The sequence below is a fragment of the Lacerta agilis genome, chromosome 2, assembly GCF_009819535.1.
Source record: "Lacerta agilis isolate rLacAgi1 chromosome 2, rLacAgi1.pri, whole genome shotgun sequence".
Taxonomy (NCBI): domain Eukaryota; kingdom Metazoa; phylum Chordata; class Lepidosauria; order Squamata; family Lacertidae; genus Lacerta; species Lacerta agilis.
Genome location: NC_046313.1, coordinates 734,591 through 752,839, shown reverse-complemented (window position 1 = coordinate 752,839; position 18,249 = coordinate 734,591). Strand labels below are relative to the sequence as shown.

Here is an 18,249-nt window from a genome sequence, read left to right as displayed (position 1 = left end):
CCCACACACCACCAAGCAGGGGAACATCAAGGAGGGCCTCTGGTGGGAGTCTTGCAAGAGGAGATAATCCTTCAGGTAACTTGGCTCCAAACTGTTTAGAGCTTCGTTTAAACATTGGAGGGCCCAGAAAAGAACTGGAAGACTGTAGATGATGAAGCCTGGGTGTGATCATATCTACCAACAGATGGAGTCGTGGGGTGGGGGGCATAGCTGGCCTGCTCTTTTGCTTTTAAGGTGCAGAAGTCAGTAGGTGATGCTTTTCAGAGCACAGTGATTAATACTACCTACGGTTAATATTGATGGCTGACAGCACAGAAGCAGCAGCCGCTGAAACAGTTGGCAACCCTATGGTGAGATGGGGAACTGTAAACACTCTTGTGTGTCATCAGAGGCACAGATGTCCCACTGCCAGAAAAAATTAAAAATAGCAGCCCCACTCCCAAATCCAGAACAGTATCCAAGAAAATACATTGAGAGTGCCTAGCCTTTTTTGGAGTGACTTTGTTGGCAAGCACTTGAGAAGGCAGAAGTTGGATCTATGCAGAGCAAGAGTTCCCCATTCTCCTTCATCCTGCTTGAGTCCAGCTGCTTGCCAGCCTCCCTTGGCCATCTCTCTCTCTTTTATGACTAACCAAGTCTCTCCTCCTCCGTGGCAGGTCCATCCTATGCTTGCCAGGCGTGGAGGATGAAGACGGAAGAGGCTCCTTCTTGTCTCCAGCAGGCCACACCCGTCCTGGGCTATGGTGAGTTTCTGATCTAGGGATGCGTGTGTGCAGCTCCACAGGTGTGGGGCAAATGTCGCACAATCCAGTGGTCTTGGCTGAAAGTCTGCAGTGACACTCAGGCGCCAAGTAAGTGTTAGACGGGTCCTAGCATCAGCTTCAGAAAATCTGTCTTGGTTCTGTAGACTCTGGTTAAGGGAACAAGAACCCAGACTAGGATGCCCTTTGCTAATCTAGAAGCAAACCTGCTACTTAATGTGAATTAAAGCTCACTGATGCAAAATGCAGAAAGGCTATTTTTGAAAAGCAACATCAGGACAGTGAACTTGAGTATATGTTGGGTTCTCCATAGATGTACAGTATTATGCTGACTTTTGTGCAAACACCACCCCCCACACACACACACTGTTTTATTGCACTTTTGAATTGTTTTTATGAAATTATTTTTCATTGCCTTGAGGAATATAGCACCTTATATATAGAGAATCTATAATTATAATTGTTGTTGTTGTTGTTGTTGTTGTTCAGTCATTCAGTCATGTCCAACTCTTCGTGACCCCATGGACCAGAGCACGCCAGGCACGCTGATCTTTAACTGCCTCTCGCAGTTTGGCCAAACTTATGTTAGTAGCTTCGAGAACACTGTCCAACCATCTCATCCTCTGTCGTCCCCTTCTCCTTGTGCCCTCCATCTTTCCCCACATCAGGGTCTTTTCTAGGGAGTCTTCTCTTCTCATGAGGTGGCCAAAGTACTGGAGCCTCAACTTCAGGATCTGTCCTTCTAGTGAGCTGATTTCTTTGAGAATGGATAGGTTTGATCTTTTTGCAGTCCATGGGACTCTCAAGAGTCTCCTCCAGCACCATAATTCAAAAGCATCAATTTGTCAAGAAGCCAGTGCCTTTTAATTTTGTGACTGCTGTCACTATCTGCAGTGATCATGGAACCCAAGAAAGTAAAATCTCTCACTGCCTCCATTTCTTCCCCTTCTAGTTGCCAGGAGGTGATGGGACCAGTAGCCATGACATTGGGTTTTTTTGATGTTGTGCTTCAGGCCATATTTTGTGCTCTCCTCTTTCACCCTCATTAAAAGGTTCTTTAATTCCTCCTCACTTTCTGCCATCAAAGTTGTGTTATCTGCATATCTGAGTTTGTTGATATTTCTTCCAGCAATTTTAATTCCAATTTGGGATTCATCCAGTCCAGCCTTTCACATGATGAATTCTGCATATAAGTTAAATAAGCAGGGAGACAATATACAGCCTTGTCGTACTCCTTTCCCAATTTACATTGATATCAATTAAGATTGATATCTTGTGCTAAATAAGAAGGATCTCTCCTGCCAGATACGGCTTCTATATTGGATAACAAGATATTTTATAATGTTGAGGAGTTGAGGGGATAATGCAGTTCCGGCATCCTTTATTATCCCCCATTCTTCACAGTACAGGAACGCTGACCTTTCCACTCTCATGTGCAAAATATACAGCAGAGGGCAACTACCCCCATGCAGCCTATGCATCTTTAATCTGAAGTGGGGCTTACTCCTGAGTAAGTGTGCACAGGACTCCAGCTCATATTGCAAGCCTGGCTTGCCTATGCAAACACTGATGAAGTCTGGGGGGAAATATATCCCTCTCAGTAACTTTCATACAAACAAACTGAAGCAAATAATACATGGAAGGGAGTACAGAGACCTTTGAAATGGCACCTTTGGGACAATTATGCCAGAGAGTTTCCACTAAAGCAGCAAACCTCGGCATTTTGCCGTTAAATAAATTGGAATAATGCTGCATAAGAGAGGATTGTTTTCACTGAGCTCAAACCAGCTCCATTTCTTTATGACTTTTAATTTCAGTATGATTATAGGCATGTGCAGGCGGAAGATGTGGGTGTAAAGCCATATCACAATGAGAGCAAAAGTCCTTGCTCCCAGATATCATATTGCCCCCCCTACTTGCCCCGATTGTGTGTGTGTGTTCAGCCAATCAAAGCAAGAGAGATCTGCAGCAAGTGCTGCTCAAGTGAGCCTGCAAGGAATTGTAAAGGCTGGCCCTTGCAGTATAACTGGTGGTGATACTTGGGTTGTGCTGGAATCCCAAGCTCTTGATTCACTGCAACTTGAATTGTTTTATGAAATTGATGTGTGTGAAGAAATCAAAAGTCTAGAAATGGAGGCGGGGACTGATATAATGCACAGGAAAACAGTGCTCCCCCCTTTTAAGAACTGCATAGAAGAGGGAATTTTGAAAGGTGCTACCACTCACTGCAATAAGACTGCAATCAAAGAGACTGCAATCAAACCAGAAAAAAATTAAGCTGAACATTGCGATTCAGGACTTTGTCCTTTTGCTCCAAAAATTCATGGGATTAAAGCATTCACCATTCTTTGTTCACATGTTCAGAGTAACTTATTTGTCATGTTTTATGTATTCTGGTGACATAAAGGTAAAGGTAAAGGGACCTTTGACCATTAGGTCCAGTTGTGGTGCTCATCTCACTTTATTGGCCGAGGGAGCCGGCGTACAGCTTCCAGGTCATGTGGCCAGCATGACTAAGCCACTTCTGGCGAACCAGAGCAGCACAAGGAAATGCCGTTTACCTTCCTGCTGGAGTGGTACCTATTTATCTACTTGCACTTTGACATGCTTTCAAACTGCTAGGTTGGCAGGAGCAGGGACCAAACAACAGGAGCTCACCCCATTGCGTGGATTCAAACCGCAAACCTTCTGATCAGCAAACCCTAGGCTCTGTGGTTTAACCCACAGTGCATCCCTATTCTGGTGATATGTTAACCCTTAAACATCTTTCAAAATTCCAGCAAATCATACTATATTGAGTGTGCCTTTCTTAGAAAACATGCATGTCTCAGTGTTTAAGCAGACCAAAACGACAATCCTACAATCACTTACCTGAGAGTAAGTCGCATTCAGCTCAATGGAGCTAATGTCTGAGTAGGCATGTGTAGAATTACATTGTGAGGTTTAAACAAAATCGAAAATTCTTTCTAGTAGCACCTTAGAGACCAACTGAGTTTGTTCCTGGTATGAGCTTTCGTGTGCATGCACACTTCTTCAGATATTTTCGATTTTGTTTTGACTATGGCAGACCAACACGGCTACCCACCTGTAATTGTGAGGTTTGCTTTTCTAGATAAAATAACCATGAAGTTTTCATCTGAATTTGAAATCCCTTCTTTTTAACCTGGTAAGGGTTTTTTCAAGGCTTATTTTGTTTTCGTTTTTTAAAGATACATTTAAATTATAGCCTGGAAAAGAGGAGATTGAGAGGAGATATGATAGCCGCCTTCAAATATCTTAAGGGGTGTGACATGGGAGATGGAACATGCTTGTTTTCTTCTGGAGGGCAGGCTTCAAGTTACAAGAAAGGAGATTAAACATTTGGGGAAACATCCTGGCAGAAAGAGCTGTTGGACCGAGCAATGGCCTCCCCTGGGAGGTTGTCGTCTCTCCTTCCTTGGAGGTTTTAAAGCAGAAGTTGGATAGGGCTACCTGCCATGAATGCTTTGAGATTCCTACATTGCAGGGGGTTGGACCAGATGACCCTAGGGGCCCCTTCCAATTCTACCATTCTGATTCTATAAAGGGAGGGAGCAGATCCTATGCTCTTGGTGTGTTCTGGTCTGTCCTCACTTCCTTCATAAACTACATCTGATCTCCACCCTAATAACCGCCCAACTAGATTATTGCACCATTCTGTCCCTTGAAGACAGTCAGGATGCTGCAGCTAGTATGAAACGTGGCTCTGTGGGCGGGGCATGTTACACCAACCCTTAGGGAATTGCCCTGGCTGTCTATATGCTACGGTTTTGATTTTGATTTTTTTAAACAAAAATTTATTGGTTTTCCACATCAAAATACAACAGATACAACCAGAAAAACATCAAATACAACAAAAGAAAAGACAACAACAAATAGTCAAAGAAACAACACCTACAAACTACATAAACAAAAACAAAAAGAAAAACAAATACATACCTCACACCCAGGAACACCAACACTCCATCTATTAATTTGTAATCTTATTTCAAATCTAGTTAGGGGGACTTCCCCCGTTCTCTCTTCTGCTTTCACTTCCAATTTACTTTAGTGACTTTTATAACTTTTTAAACATTTCTTTCACTTAAATTCATAGTCATCATCTCAACATCTTAAATCTTTCAATATCTAAATATCAAAATACAACATCTTATTACAAATCTTAACTTCTTATAACCTTATCTATTTCTTATTCCAATAAAACTGTCGCTACTGTTTCTACCAGTATTTCATATCTTATAAAATATTAAACTAATATCATTCATAAACACAATCCAAGTATCTCTTCTCTATTCCAAATCTGACGTTGGGGTACCGTGGTAAGCCTTCCAAATTGAACATATGAAATTTTTCATCCTACCCCTCTTCTTGCCATTTTCTCTCCTCCTCTCATTATCACCCACCAGACTTCCCCCCATCCTACTCCAAAACCATTGTCCTGAGTGTCAACTTTCCCTTTATATCCAAAAGCCAAAACATTGTCCAAAAGTATCCTTGCAGAACTCTTCACGGGAATTAATACGTCACCACCACACATCTCCACTTCAGTCATCAATGCAGATTTTGATTGAAGTTCCAAAAGTTCCAGCATTCCTGGGCTCCCACCCCAGAAAGCCGATATAATATCACTATGTCCAACTCTGGATCTCTCACATCGACAGAGTTTCTCTTCTTCTTGGAGTTGCGTGTTTTCAGCTTCAAATAAAATCCCTGTATATTGTTCTCTGATTGTTTCTTTAAGTTCTTTAGCAAAGTTCTTAAAAGAATTTCCAATCTCAAGAAATCTTTCGGTGACATTCTGGTTCAACAATTCTAATTTCAGAAGGATTGTCCTTTGTTCATAAATCATTTCTGGGTCTGTAGACATTTTAAAAGTGAAACCAGAAAAAGGCAGAAGCAGGCAGGAAATAACAGAGTACTTTTCCATCATCAGGTTTCAGATTTCAGATTGCAGCCGCCATTTCCCCCTAATCAGAATACAAAAAGTTTCCCTTTGTATTCCACAATCCTTTAGAGGAGATACCTTGAAAGTCTCAATCCACCCCTGACGGGGGTTTCTTCATAAAACAAGCAAATCTAACAGGCATCGACAAAAACGTCAACAGAGACATTTGTATCAGTCAAGCGTAGCAACAGCCAGATACAATGTCACTTTCACTTTCTCCGACAGGGAGAGAAACGGGCTTCCTTTTTGACGTTTCTCCCCGGCAGCCAATTTTTTCAATTTTGCAGCCAATTTAAACTCCGTACTTACAGCTTACGGGGTTCTTCTTTTCTTTTAGATCCAATTGAAAGAACGAGGCGCTCGTACACCGGCGGTAGCCGCCACTTAGCCTTCCCGGTTGGGGCAGCCCCCACAGCCCCGCGCCGTTGCCTATTCACTCGGGTGACCCTTTTACAAGGGAAGCCCGAGAACAGGTCGGCGCGATGGGGCCAGCCGGAGAGCCCAGACCGCGGGGCGCTCTCCCCGCGGCTTCCTGGAGCCCGCTGCGCGGTAGCGGCGCTCCTTTCCACCAGGAAGGCCGGGGGCGTCTCGCAGCCGAGACAACCCCCAACCGCCGATAATGGCGTCCTCGCCGGAAGTCCGCTACAGTTTTGATTTTGGGCTACAAAGCCTCATACAGCACAGGACCCAAACTCTTGAAAGAGCATCTCTGGCGTTTGTACAGAGCCCCCAGTCGTTTCAGGGACTATTGACCTGTACACCACTACTTTATTCTTCCGCTGCCACTCATTTTGTTGGAAAAAACCCAGGGTTCCCCAGTGAAGTATTGAGTCTCAGTCAGGTAGAGTTAACAATGAAGATTAAAGTTTATTTCAAACACAAACAAGTTTTAAAATATATTTGAAATGCTGTCACTCTATTCCCTCAGTCTTGTCCCTGTCTCTAACTCACTATGACTCCTCTATCCCCCCCCCCAAAGGACCAACTGTCAAAACCTCTGGGCTGAGCCTCAAAATCAGGTAGGCTCTGCCCTCAGGCTTTCTCATTGGTCAACCTATTAACCCTTTCTCTCCCCCAATACAAACGTATCCCCAAAGAATGGGCAAAGGCCACAGCATCTTTCCCAGTACATCCTGCCTTGGGCCTTGAAAATCAGCCGGGGAGGCTCTGCTAGTAGCTCTGGTGGCAGCAGCTTTGCCCAGCTGGTGATGACAAAGGACACAAACCTTCCCCACTGTGGTATCCAATTGTGGAACAAGAGACTAGGAATGCAAGGAGGCAGCCATTTCCATCCCGTCCTATGTTCACCACAATCAGTGCTGCTTCTGTTCCACTGCAGTTCAGATTCCACTGAAATCTGTTATATGTCTTGCTATCCACTATGGCCAAAACTATCACCATTAATTACACAATCAGTTTCAATACATTTCAGTGGAAAGGAAACATCAAAGACATAAACATGCTAGAGGCTGTTTTCCACTGTCAGTTTATTTTATTTTAATGTTGTTGTTGTTTTGTTATGCTTTAAAGGTTTTTTTTGGTAATTTTACTGTATCATTTTATATTATATCATTTACTGTGGCCTTCAGATGAACTGCAATTTAGAAGGGAATTAATGATAATAGTAACAACAGCAACTGCAGGTTAGGCAGAGTCTCTCTGGGGTTCCAGGCAGGCTTCTCTCCCAGCCCTCCTCCCAGGAGATGCTAGGCACTGAAGCAGGAGCCACGCCTTACTGCAGAGCCACGGCTCCTCTCCAACACCGAGATGGCAGCACACACCATCAATCGAGTGAGCACACATGCACTCACACATACAAGCAGGGAAGCCCAGAAGGAAAGGGAGTGTGTCTGACAAAACCCAGCAACCTCCGCACTGAAGATGATGCCATGCACTTGGCAGAAGCTTAGACTCCCTCACTGCCTCAGCCCCAAGCCACGTCCAACACACTGCAGAGGGTGTTTATGACCCACCTGCACTTCCACGCTAGGAAGTGATGCACAGATAATCCTGATCAACTCAAGCAAGACATTAAAAAAAGTTATCTGCTATTTGAAGTGAGGTGTGTCCTGCTTAAGCCAAAGTATCCGGGATGGTAGAGAGGGCTGGAAATATTTCCCATTGTAGTGACAGCAGTATAAAACACATATTATATGGATAAAATATTTTAAATGCTCTGTTACCTGTTGAGTTAAAAAAATTAACCATAAATGTACAAATATTGTTTGTTTGCTAAATTTATATTCCTTGCTTTCTCCCAAAGGTGGGAAACATGTCAATAACAGAATACAATTAAAATGTCTTTTAAAAGTTTTAAAACAATATTCTAAAAACAGATTAAAACTTTTAAAATGACACTTAAAATAAAAACTGTTTAAAATGACACTAAACAAAAACTGTTTAAAAAAAACACCACCACCACCTACTCTTACAGCTAATAATTTAATAATTTAAGAGTTGTCAGGAACAAATCTCTCAGCCTCCAAATGCCTGGGTAAAAGTGACCATTTCTAGATTTTTCCTAAGTTAACGATGAGGGAGTTGGAGCACCGTCCCTATGAAGGTCACTCCACAGTTGGGTTACCACTTTTGAGAAGACCCTGCATTAGCGGGGGGGGGGGTATTGGGTGGTTTTGAATGTTCGAAACAATGGAATGACTTCAAAATCACAGAATCCAAATATGAACCAAACTGCAACATATAAGCTGGAACTATAGCGGTGGTGGTGGTGGTGGGGGGAGTACAATTATACAAGTTGCACCATTTGCATGCAGATTGTGGGTTCTTTTCAGCAATGAGTTCCTGGGACATGAACCACCCGAGTGTTCTGTTGCAAAAGCATCCCCAAGCACAGTATCCCAGCAGATCATGCCACAGACCGCACCACACCAGGCCTCCCTCTTTCTTTGTAAGCTGTTCTCATTTATAAAGAGGACCTTTGAGTTTTGCAATTCATTGTTGTTGTTGTTGTTGTTGTTCCCCCCCCCCCGCCATCAAGGCTCAGAGTCCAAAATGCGGGAGGTTTGTGCTGGCTGCAACACCCCGATCTCCGACCGCTTCCTGCTGAGGGTGAATGAGCGCTCGTGGCACGAAGGCTGCTTGAAGTGTGCTGCTTGCCTGCAAGCTCTCTCCGGCACTTGCTACTGTCGCAACCGGCAGCTGTATTGCAAGCATGACTATGAAAAGTAAGTGCCTGGCACCTTTTGATTTCTACCCCTGTGACTTGGCAGAGCAGGCTGAGGCGGATAGTGGTCGAGGGAAAGATGGGCCCAAATAACTTTGCTAGCTGGGCGGTCATTTCTATAGTTAAATGTCCACTGTCATAGTGGAACTGGGCAGGCAGTGTCGTCCTATTGGCTGCCATGAACATTGCTGTGATGTCACAGAAGGTCAGAACAGTCCAGACTGGGCATCTAAGGGGGAGATGAAAGACCTCAGTGCTGGAATTCTAGAGCCAAGTAATATGTTTTGTTGAATTGTTGGTGCAAATCAGTTTATTTATTGTGGAGAACTTTTGACAGCTATTTTGTGGTGTGGTTAAAGTTTGTATCACGTGTAGGCTCAGAGACATAATCTTTTCTTATCCAGTGACATGAACTTATTGCCATGTGATAGGTGAATAGACTGTGAACAGGTTGCTAAAATCCATTATGAGATCAGGATTAAAGAACAACTGTGTATTCAGCTGCAAAATAAATCTAAATTCTGCAAACAGAAAATAAGTCATGCATGTTGAATATAATTGCTTTTTTTAAACCTTATTTTTGGATAATTTATTCTGCTGCCCTGAATATGGTTTTTAAGGAAAAGTTTGGCACACTGGGGAATAACGTGCATGTGGAGAAGCAGGAAGGCAAGGAGATACCCCCAAGCTTCACTGCATGCCCAGGAGAGCCAGAAACATCCCCCTTCATTAACAAAAATGAAAATGACAAAGTAGCATGATTCCATGTCAGACACCGGAGTCTGTGTTTGCACAGCAAACCCTTGGATTCATTAAATATATACAGGGTGGATGATAGCTAGCTAAGCTGTAGCACTGCATAGGTAGGGTGAATTATTATTGCCAGGACACAATGCTGGAACATGAGTCAGCACCAGAGTGATGCTACTGCAACTCGGAGAAAGGCAGCAGCTGCGGTGCAACAGCTTAAGGTGCCCAGATTCCTGGGTGGAGAAATCAGCAATATTCATAGCAGGAATCCTGGGGTTGTTTGTTTTTCTTTTATGGGAGGGAAGGAAGGGGGCGCACAGCGGAGCACAAGGAGTTGTTGTTGTTGTTGTTGTTATAAAAAGCTTTGTGTGTCGACTCTTCCCCTATATATCTCTCTCTCTCTGTGTGTGTTTTCTTTTTGTAAATCTACCAAAGAATAAAATAAAATATAATTGGGATTAAGGGGTTTTCTCAGGACAGTGGACGGTTATTGTATTTTTTATATTCTGTTGGGAGCCATGCAGAATGACTGGGGAAGCCCAGCCAGATGAGTGGAGTATAAATAATAAATTATTATTATTATTATTATATGATGGTGGTGGTGGCCCTTGCCCTTCTTCTCTGCAGGGGAAGACCCCCCAAAAGGGGGGGGGTACAGAAGGGCCAGTTGGCGGGGAGAGAGCAATGTCCCTGTTTTCATCCGAGGAATGTTGGAGGCTGTACACCCTGTACATTTGAAAAAGGGTGTGTCGTTTGAGAACAAGCAATATTTGTGCTTCCCTATATGACATTTCCTCTCAAGAATTACCAGTGCCATAATTCCTTGTGCACAGGCAACAGGGTAGGAGCAACAAAACACTGTAATAAACAGGACCATTGATCTCAGATGCAGAGGAAGCTAGTGCTACTGGGAGGATGTACAAGCCCAATGTTGTTGTTGTTGTTGTTGTTCAGTCATTCAGTCGTGTCCGACTCTTCGTGACCCCATGGACCAGAGCACGCCAGGCACGCCTATCCTTCACTGCCTCTCGCAGTTTGGTCAGACTCATGTTAGTAGCTTCGAGAACACTGTCCAACCATCTCATCCTCTGTCGTCCCCTTCTCCTTGTGCCCTCCATCTTTCCCAACATCAGGGTCTTTTCCAGGGAGTCTTCTCTTCTCATGAGGTGGCCAAAGTCTTGGGGTCTCAGCTTCAGGATCTGTCCTTCCAGTGAGCACTCAGGGCCGATTTCCTTGAGAATGGATAGGTTTGATCTTTTTGCAGTCCATGGGACTCTCAAGAGTCTCCTCCAGCACCACAATTCCAAAGCATCAATTCTTCAGCGATCAGCCTTCTTGATGGTCCAATGTATATATGACTAGAACTCACCTCCAAGAGTTGTTGTGGGGACTGAATGAGGAAGGGGAGGACCCTTTGCCTTCCCTTCTTCTCCCTTTTCTGGCCCCATTCTCACTATACATTGAAAGCACATCCAATGCACATTTAAAGTACTTATCCCCCCCCCAAGCATTATAGGAATTGTAGTTCACCCCCACAGGGCTATTGCACCTTTAACAAACTACAGTTCCCAGGATTCATGGAGAGAAGCCGTGAAGTTTAAATAGGCATTGAATGTGCTTTCATGATCTCTTCTCCCACTCTGAGTTTAGATTGAGTGCTGTTTGGAGAAAGCACCTCTCGTTTTCTTCCCCCTTCACATTATCTGTAAAGTGCAATGAGCATCTACAATCTTTAAAGATTGTTGATACTTCTTTTTCCTATTCCCTGCAGGAAGACCTTTGCCAACCAGTTAATAAAACCAACCCATTTTATTAACGGCCTTGCAAAAACTCTGTTTTTATGGATTCCTAATGGAAGACTTTTAGATAGCAACTTCAAAAACGACCAGGAAGCAGGGAGCACCCCCCCCCCGCGCCCCCACTGCATTTCCTTCAACACTTTAGCAATAGCGATAAGCTGGGGGAAGCCTGTGCTGATTGCTCACGCTTAGCATGTTTTGGAATGATTAACCAGCCCTCCAGACCCATTACCTTCTGCTGCTGCTGGGCCAAGTGTCAGGCCTGAGCCTACAAGGCTGCAGGATTAGAGGGGGAGGATTAGATCTCCCAACAACACCCAGAGCTTTGATCACAGCTGCAGAAATCAGAAAGCAACCAAACCAAACAAACCCAGCTCCACACTCCTGTCTATTACAGAGGAGTATCTCAGAGAGGGTACATACTTTGGGCTTTCTGCTTCAAGAGCTTCTCCAAAGCTTGCTCAGCAAGACCTGCCATGAACTCTCCCACCAAAACCAGACTTTTAGAACATCGGAAGTTGCCTTATACCGAGTCAGACCATTGTTCCATCTCCCTAGTTTACTGGCAACAAATCTCCAGCTCTAGCCAGAAATGTCTAGGGTTGAACCTGGGGTGTTTCGTGCGCAATGCCTGGTCTCTGCCAATGAGCTTGGGCCCTTCCCTTATTCGGTCACGTTGCTCTGCAGCTGCGCCCATGAGAACTGAATGGAAGAGGAGAGTAATATTAAGCATCAGTGAGCTGAAATAATTTATAGACAGCTGCCCATCCAAGGATCCTAAACTCCTGTACAAAATAAAGTTCCAACACGAAAGTGTTAAAAGCAGACCAAATCAAACAAATACAGTAGATACATAAAATCTAAATAAAATCAACAACAAACAATGATCTTATCAGGGATGATGATAATAAGAATACCACTAAGAGAAAGAATTCTCCAGACATCTTCTGCAGACTGTGGTGGGGGAAGAGAAAGCTGGACTTCAAGGCAGGAGTGGGGGATTGGATCTGGCCAAAGGGGCAGATTCAGAAGCAGGCAACTTTGACAAGGGGGCAGAACATTCCACCTGACAGTCACATGACATCCTGCAATGTCAGGTGACTGAAATGCCAAAAGAAGAATCGGGAGTGCGCTGAGCTCCTGAGTTGCCCCTTGCAGTCCTAGCTTGAATTGAAGCCAGGGCCACAAAGCAGCTGGTCAGGGAGAATTGTGAGTCTTCCTGAGCCCTCCTTTTCAGTGGGTTGTCTTTCCCTGAGACACAGCTTTCAGAAGTGGTGGGGGCTGCCGGGTGTAAGCAGCCGCTGCCAAAAGCAGCACAACAGCAAAAGGCACCAAATTAAAACACAGCTTCACTCCAGCCAAACTGTCAGTGCCTGTCCATCAATGGAATGAATAAATGGATTTTCCAATCATATCAATTGGAGCTGTATATGCTAGTTAGGTTTAGGGGTGCCAGACTCATATGGGTTGAAAGGAACATATTAAAAGCAATGCATCCCAATGGCCGTTCTCTGCCATTTATTTTAATTCATCCCTGGGCTGGAGAACCAAACTCCCTACCCAGCCAATACTTGTTCCTTTCTTCTTCACAGTACTGTAAAAGGCCTCTCAGTTGACAGATCTCTCCTGCCCATCCCTGCCATTCCCAACACATGATGGAGGGGGAGGGTGCATAGCCTGACCTGTGCACACAGCAACAGATCATTCCATCTTCAGCACAAACAAATCGCATGGAGAGTTTCTTGATTAACTGCACATTTACAGGCCATAGTGGGAGAGGAGGCTCATGCAGCCATTGGAGAGAGCTGACCTCTTTACCTCTCTATTAAGCACATTGGAAGAATGTTAAGTAGTAGCTTGCATCAAGTGTGACAGGGATGCCGTGAAATGCACCGAGGACCCCTAGAAGGCATGATAAACACTCACACATTGCTGCGCACCCCCTTTATGTTTGTTAGCTTTGTTTGAGGGTCTTTCCAGACTATTATTTTCATTATTTAACTGGAATATTTAACATTATTATTATTATTATTATTATTATTATAAGAATTTTATTGGTTTTTTACAAAACAAAGAACAACAAAACACATACAACAACACAAACACAACAATCAAAACACAATGAAAAACAAATACGAACCACCACTAAAACACCAATAATTCTTTTTCTTGTTTAGAACAAATAAAAAATAAAAAAATTTCTTGTTTGAATCTGTACTGGGTGACTTCCCCCGTTTTCTCTCCTTTGGTTCCACTTCTAATTTACTTTAATAACTTCTCATCTCTAAAGTTTAAATCATCCAAAAAATCTAAACATACTTCTTAATATTTATTTTTACTTCAAACTAACCTATTACTTCTTAACTCACATCATACATCTTATTTCACTTAAACTGCTGCTAATAAAGAAAATTAACATATCTCTTCACTAGTTCAAAATCTCAAATTCTTAACACACTGACTTCAGGGTACCATAATAAGCCATCCTAATTATATTTTAAATATTTCACCCTATCCCTTTTCTGACCATTTTCCTTCGCCATCTCGGGGTCTCCCCCCAGACATTTCTCCATCTCCCTCCAACACCATTGTCCAGAATGTCCTCTTTTTCTATAAATCCACAGGTCCAGACGCAGTCCATAAATGTCCTTGCAGGGAGCTTCAGGATACACAAATCATCACCTTCCAGCATCTCCATTTCAAAGTTCCAATCATCTTCTGATTGCAGATTCACAAATCTTCTTCCCATCATTTCTGGGCTCTCACCCCAGAAATTGGATATAAATTGTCTTCTAATCCTGGGTCTCTCACCCCAACAGGATTTTCCATCTTCTCGGAGTTGCATAGACACTGTACTTTGCTTTTCAAAAATTTCCTTAAGTTCCCGACCAAGGTTTTCTTCCAGTTTAACAAAATTCTCAAGAGTCTTTCCTGTGGTATATAACTTTCCCTCGACATCCTGGTTCAACAGATTTAATTTCTGATTTAGCAATTCTAACTTCAAAAGAATAATCCTTTGTTCATGGGTCAGTCCTGAGTCTAGAGCCAATTTAAAAACGAAACCAAACATGGTAGAAGTGGGCATAGGGTATCAGGTTTCAGTATTTTTCCATCTTTAACCATAAGTTTCAGCAGCCATTTCCCCCGGAGTCAGGGTGAAAAGATTGCATTCCAACAACTTCAAGAAGAAATATTTCCACCAACTTAGTTCCCCTAAAAGGGATTCAGCCAGTCTCACTTGTCAAAAGAAACACTCCATCGAAACTTTGTATCCACTACTGCAGCAGCAGTCACAGTCAGAAACAGTTATTTTCTTCTTTAAACAAAGGGAGGAACGGGCTTCCTTTTTAATGTACCTCCCAGAGCGCCAAATGTCAAAGAATTTAGGACCAATTATTTCCGTACTCACGGCCTGCGGGTTTCTTCTTTTTTTCTTCGGAATCAGGTAGAACGAACTCGCTCAGTGCAGGCGGCGGCCGCCGCTTCACCAGCCCGGTTGGGGCATGCCTCCACAGCCCGGCGCCGTTGTCCCTTCACTCCCACGCCCCTTTTACAAGGGGAACGGGAGAAGGGTTCAGCGCCATAGTGGGCTCGCTGGAGAGCCCATGCCGCGGGACTCTCGACCCGCGGTTTGACGGAGCCCCGCTGTGCGGTAGCGGGGCTCCTACCCCCGGGCTGGCCAGGGTCGTCTCGCTACCGAAACGACCCACGACCGCCCGCAATGGCGTCCTCGCCGGAAACGGAATATTTAGCATTATTTAACAGGAAATTGGCAGCCCATCTTTGTCATTTCCCAGATGCAGCCACGACCAGGGAGGGAGGGGGAAAACAATGGAGTATCATTGAAACAAATTTGGGAATCCAATTCTGCAGCCGCAACTTCTCCTGCTGATGTACGCCATCCCCTCTTTTGTTGACGGCTCCTTTGGCTGCTGTGAGAAGGGTGACTTCAGGGAAGCCTCACAGTCAGCAGGCAGGCAAGGCAGACTAAAAGGAGATGGGGGCAAGACTAATCCAACGAAGCTGCAGCAGTTTTGTTTCTCTCTTTGATCCATTGATTAAGTACAAACTAAAGAGCAAATATTCGAGCTCCAGCAGATCAACCCTCATGAATCCTCTGCTCAAGGCTGGATGCCTCCTAGGTCTCCTTCCCCTTCTCTCTGCCGTCTATCCCATCAGGACAAGCTATCATCCTATAAGGACTGGCTGGAGTATTCTGCAAACTACATGGTGTGGTTGGTATGGGTCTGACAAGACCTCTTGAGCTGACAGGCAAAGTCTCTGGATTTCCATCTGGCAGCCCCAAACAGATAACTATCAGTCATAGAGAAAGGGCTACTCACCTGCTTCCGAGGAATGCCTCTTCCATCTTCTCCTGGTGTCCCAGGAGCAAATCCAAAGCACAGCAAGTGTGGGAAATTCACCTCCTTTACAGCGTAGAGCAGGGGTGAGGAACCTCTGCCAATGGGAGGCAGTTTCCAAGCCTAGTCACCCTCTTGGGGGGATGTTTTGGACGGGCGGGACAGTTGTAGAAGGTGCACACTCTAGCTGAGTGCTATATGCAGGCTACCCAGGCAGATTGCCCCCAGTGGACCTGAGAATGTCTCTGACCCTTTCAACTGTGTTATGGTGATGTCAGCCCCAGTCCCCATGGCTACTGGTGATGCCACAAATGCGGCGTGGTCACATGGGTCAACAATGCAAGCCAGTGGTCAGGGATGTTGTGAGTTGGAGCCCAACATCCCCATCCTGGGGGAAAGTGACAAGTGAGGTGCCGCAGGGTTCTGTCCTAGGCCTGTTGTTGTTCAACATCTTTAGAAATGGCTTGGATGAAGGAATTATTTATTTATTTATTTATTTAATGTGCCCTTCATCCAAGGATCACAGAGCAGTTTGCAATATAAAAACACACAAATACATAGCATAGTTACAAAGAAAGACCCTCACTCCCCTGCCCCCGGTTTAAAAGGCCATGATTGTTTTATTAGCCAAAGGCCTGAGAAGAGGAATGTCTTTGCCTGGCATCTAAAGATGTGTAGCAAAGGAGCCATTCCACAAGTGGGGAGCCACAGCACTAAGACCCGCTCTCATCTTGCTACCTTCTGGACCTCTCACGGAGGAGGAACACAAAGACCTTGAGGTATTGTGGCCCTGACCTGTTTAAGGCTGAAGAAACCAGGGGGTGTCCTCCTCCTGCTGTAACCAGCTTCCTCCCCCCCCCCCCAATCTCCCAGAACATGAAGAGGAATGAAGAGGATGGAGCAAAGAGAGACAAGACAAAGGACCTGGGGGTGGGAGAGTTGGGGAACTGGGAAGGAGGAGACCTTCAGTCCTCACAATTGTGTCATTGGGGCAAGACCTACTGTGGAGAGATACTGGGCTCAATGGTCCTGAGTTTCTTTGAATAAGGAGTTAACTTCGCTGGCACCTTGTGAGTTATTACTTACCTGACCCTGGCACCTGCCTCTGACAGAACTTCTCTATTCTGCCTTCGTCAGGCCACAGCTGGAATGTGTGCAGAGGATCGAGGTCTGGAAACCAAGCCTTATGAAGAATGGTTGAGGGTGTTGAGTATGTTTAGCCTGGATAAGAGGAGACTGAGAGGAGATATGATAGCCATCTTCCAATATCTAAAGGGCTATCATGTGGAAGATGGAGCAAGCTTGTTTTCTGCTGCTTCAGAGGGTGGATTCAAGTTACAAGAAAGGAGATTCCAACTAAACATCAGGAATAATTTTCTGATCATAAGAGTGGTTCAACAGTGGAATGGATTCCCTTGGGATGTGGTGGACTCTCCTTCATTGGAGGTGTTTAAGCAGCAGTTGGATGGCCACCTGTCATGGATGCTTTAGTTGAGATTCCTGCATTGCAGGGGGTTAGACTAGATGACCCTTGGGGTACCTTCCAACTCTATAATTCTATGAACTTCTGGAAGGCCACAGGCTCCCTACCCCCTGCTCCACAGCCAGTGTTTTGTGCAGTCATGACCTTGGAGCGCCATGATTGGCCGTGGTTTCACATATGAACACTCCATTGCAGGGGAGTTCCAACAAGACCACGAATTCAACCCAGAGCATGTGCCCACTGAAGCTGAAAAGTGCAGAACAGCCTTTTGAAGGGGGCAATAACAGTTGTTTTGAAAGGGGAAGAGCTGAGGTCCTCCTTTGGCAGCAGGCCCTGCTGGGAGCGGAAATGTAAACATAGTACATACAAGACTTTGGGGAAGTTTTGGGGAAGATATCATGCAACATTATTCAGGAGAGCTTTCCGAGTCTTGGCAGTCTCCTTGAAAAGTTTCCCCTTAACGGTCCAAATCTTATCTCTTTCTTCTGAAGAGAGAGAGAGAGAGAGAGAGAACAACCTCCTCCCCAGCCACTGACGCAAAGCTTTGTCAGCAGAGCTGGACGGGAGTAATAAAAATACCAGCATTTGCCCATTTCCTAGTGATGCATTGCCAGAGGTCAAGAGACGGAGAGGGAGACCTAGAAGCAAGCAATGAACGGGGCTTGGGCTGCCTCCTTGTTTAAAGTAGCCATTGCAGGAAAGGAGTTGGGAGTTGTAATGGGTCATAAATCGAATACAAGTCTGTGATGTTGATGAAAGAAAATGCAGGGGATGTTCTGGGGGTGTTTCATTCAAGCTCCAGACTGACTAGTGTCTTGGGCTGCACACTTTAAGAAAGATGTAGACACAAAGGCGATAACAAGGTTTAGGCTGCTAAAGAGAGACTTTTGAAGGAACCTGGACCTGGATTTGCACATTAACTTTGTCCAGTATGGATTTGCCATTGCT

General features: G+C 44.6%; 1 protein-coding gene across 1 annotated transcript in view; it reads left to right on the top strand.

Annotated features, from left to right (window-relative positions):
• Positions 1-657: 657 nt before the first annotated feature.
• Positions 658-18,249, top strand: part of LOC117039423 (LIM/homeobox protein LMX-1.2-like) — a 68,576-nt gene continuing 50,984 nt past the window's right edge. The window contains 2 exon segments of the mRNA XM_033136529.1: positions 658-743; positions 8,723-8,909. Coding sequence (XP_032992420.1) covers positions 686-743; positions 8,723-8,909 — 245 coding nt within the window. The 5' untranslated portion in view covers positions 658-685.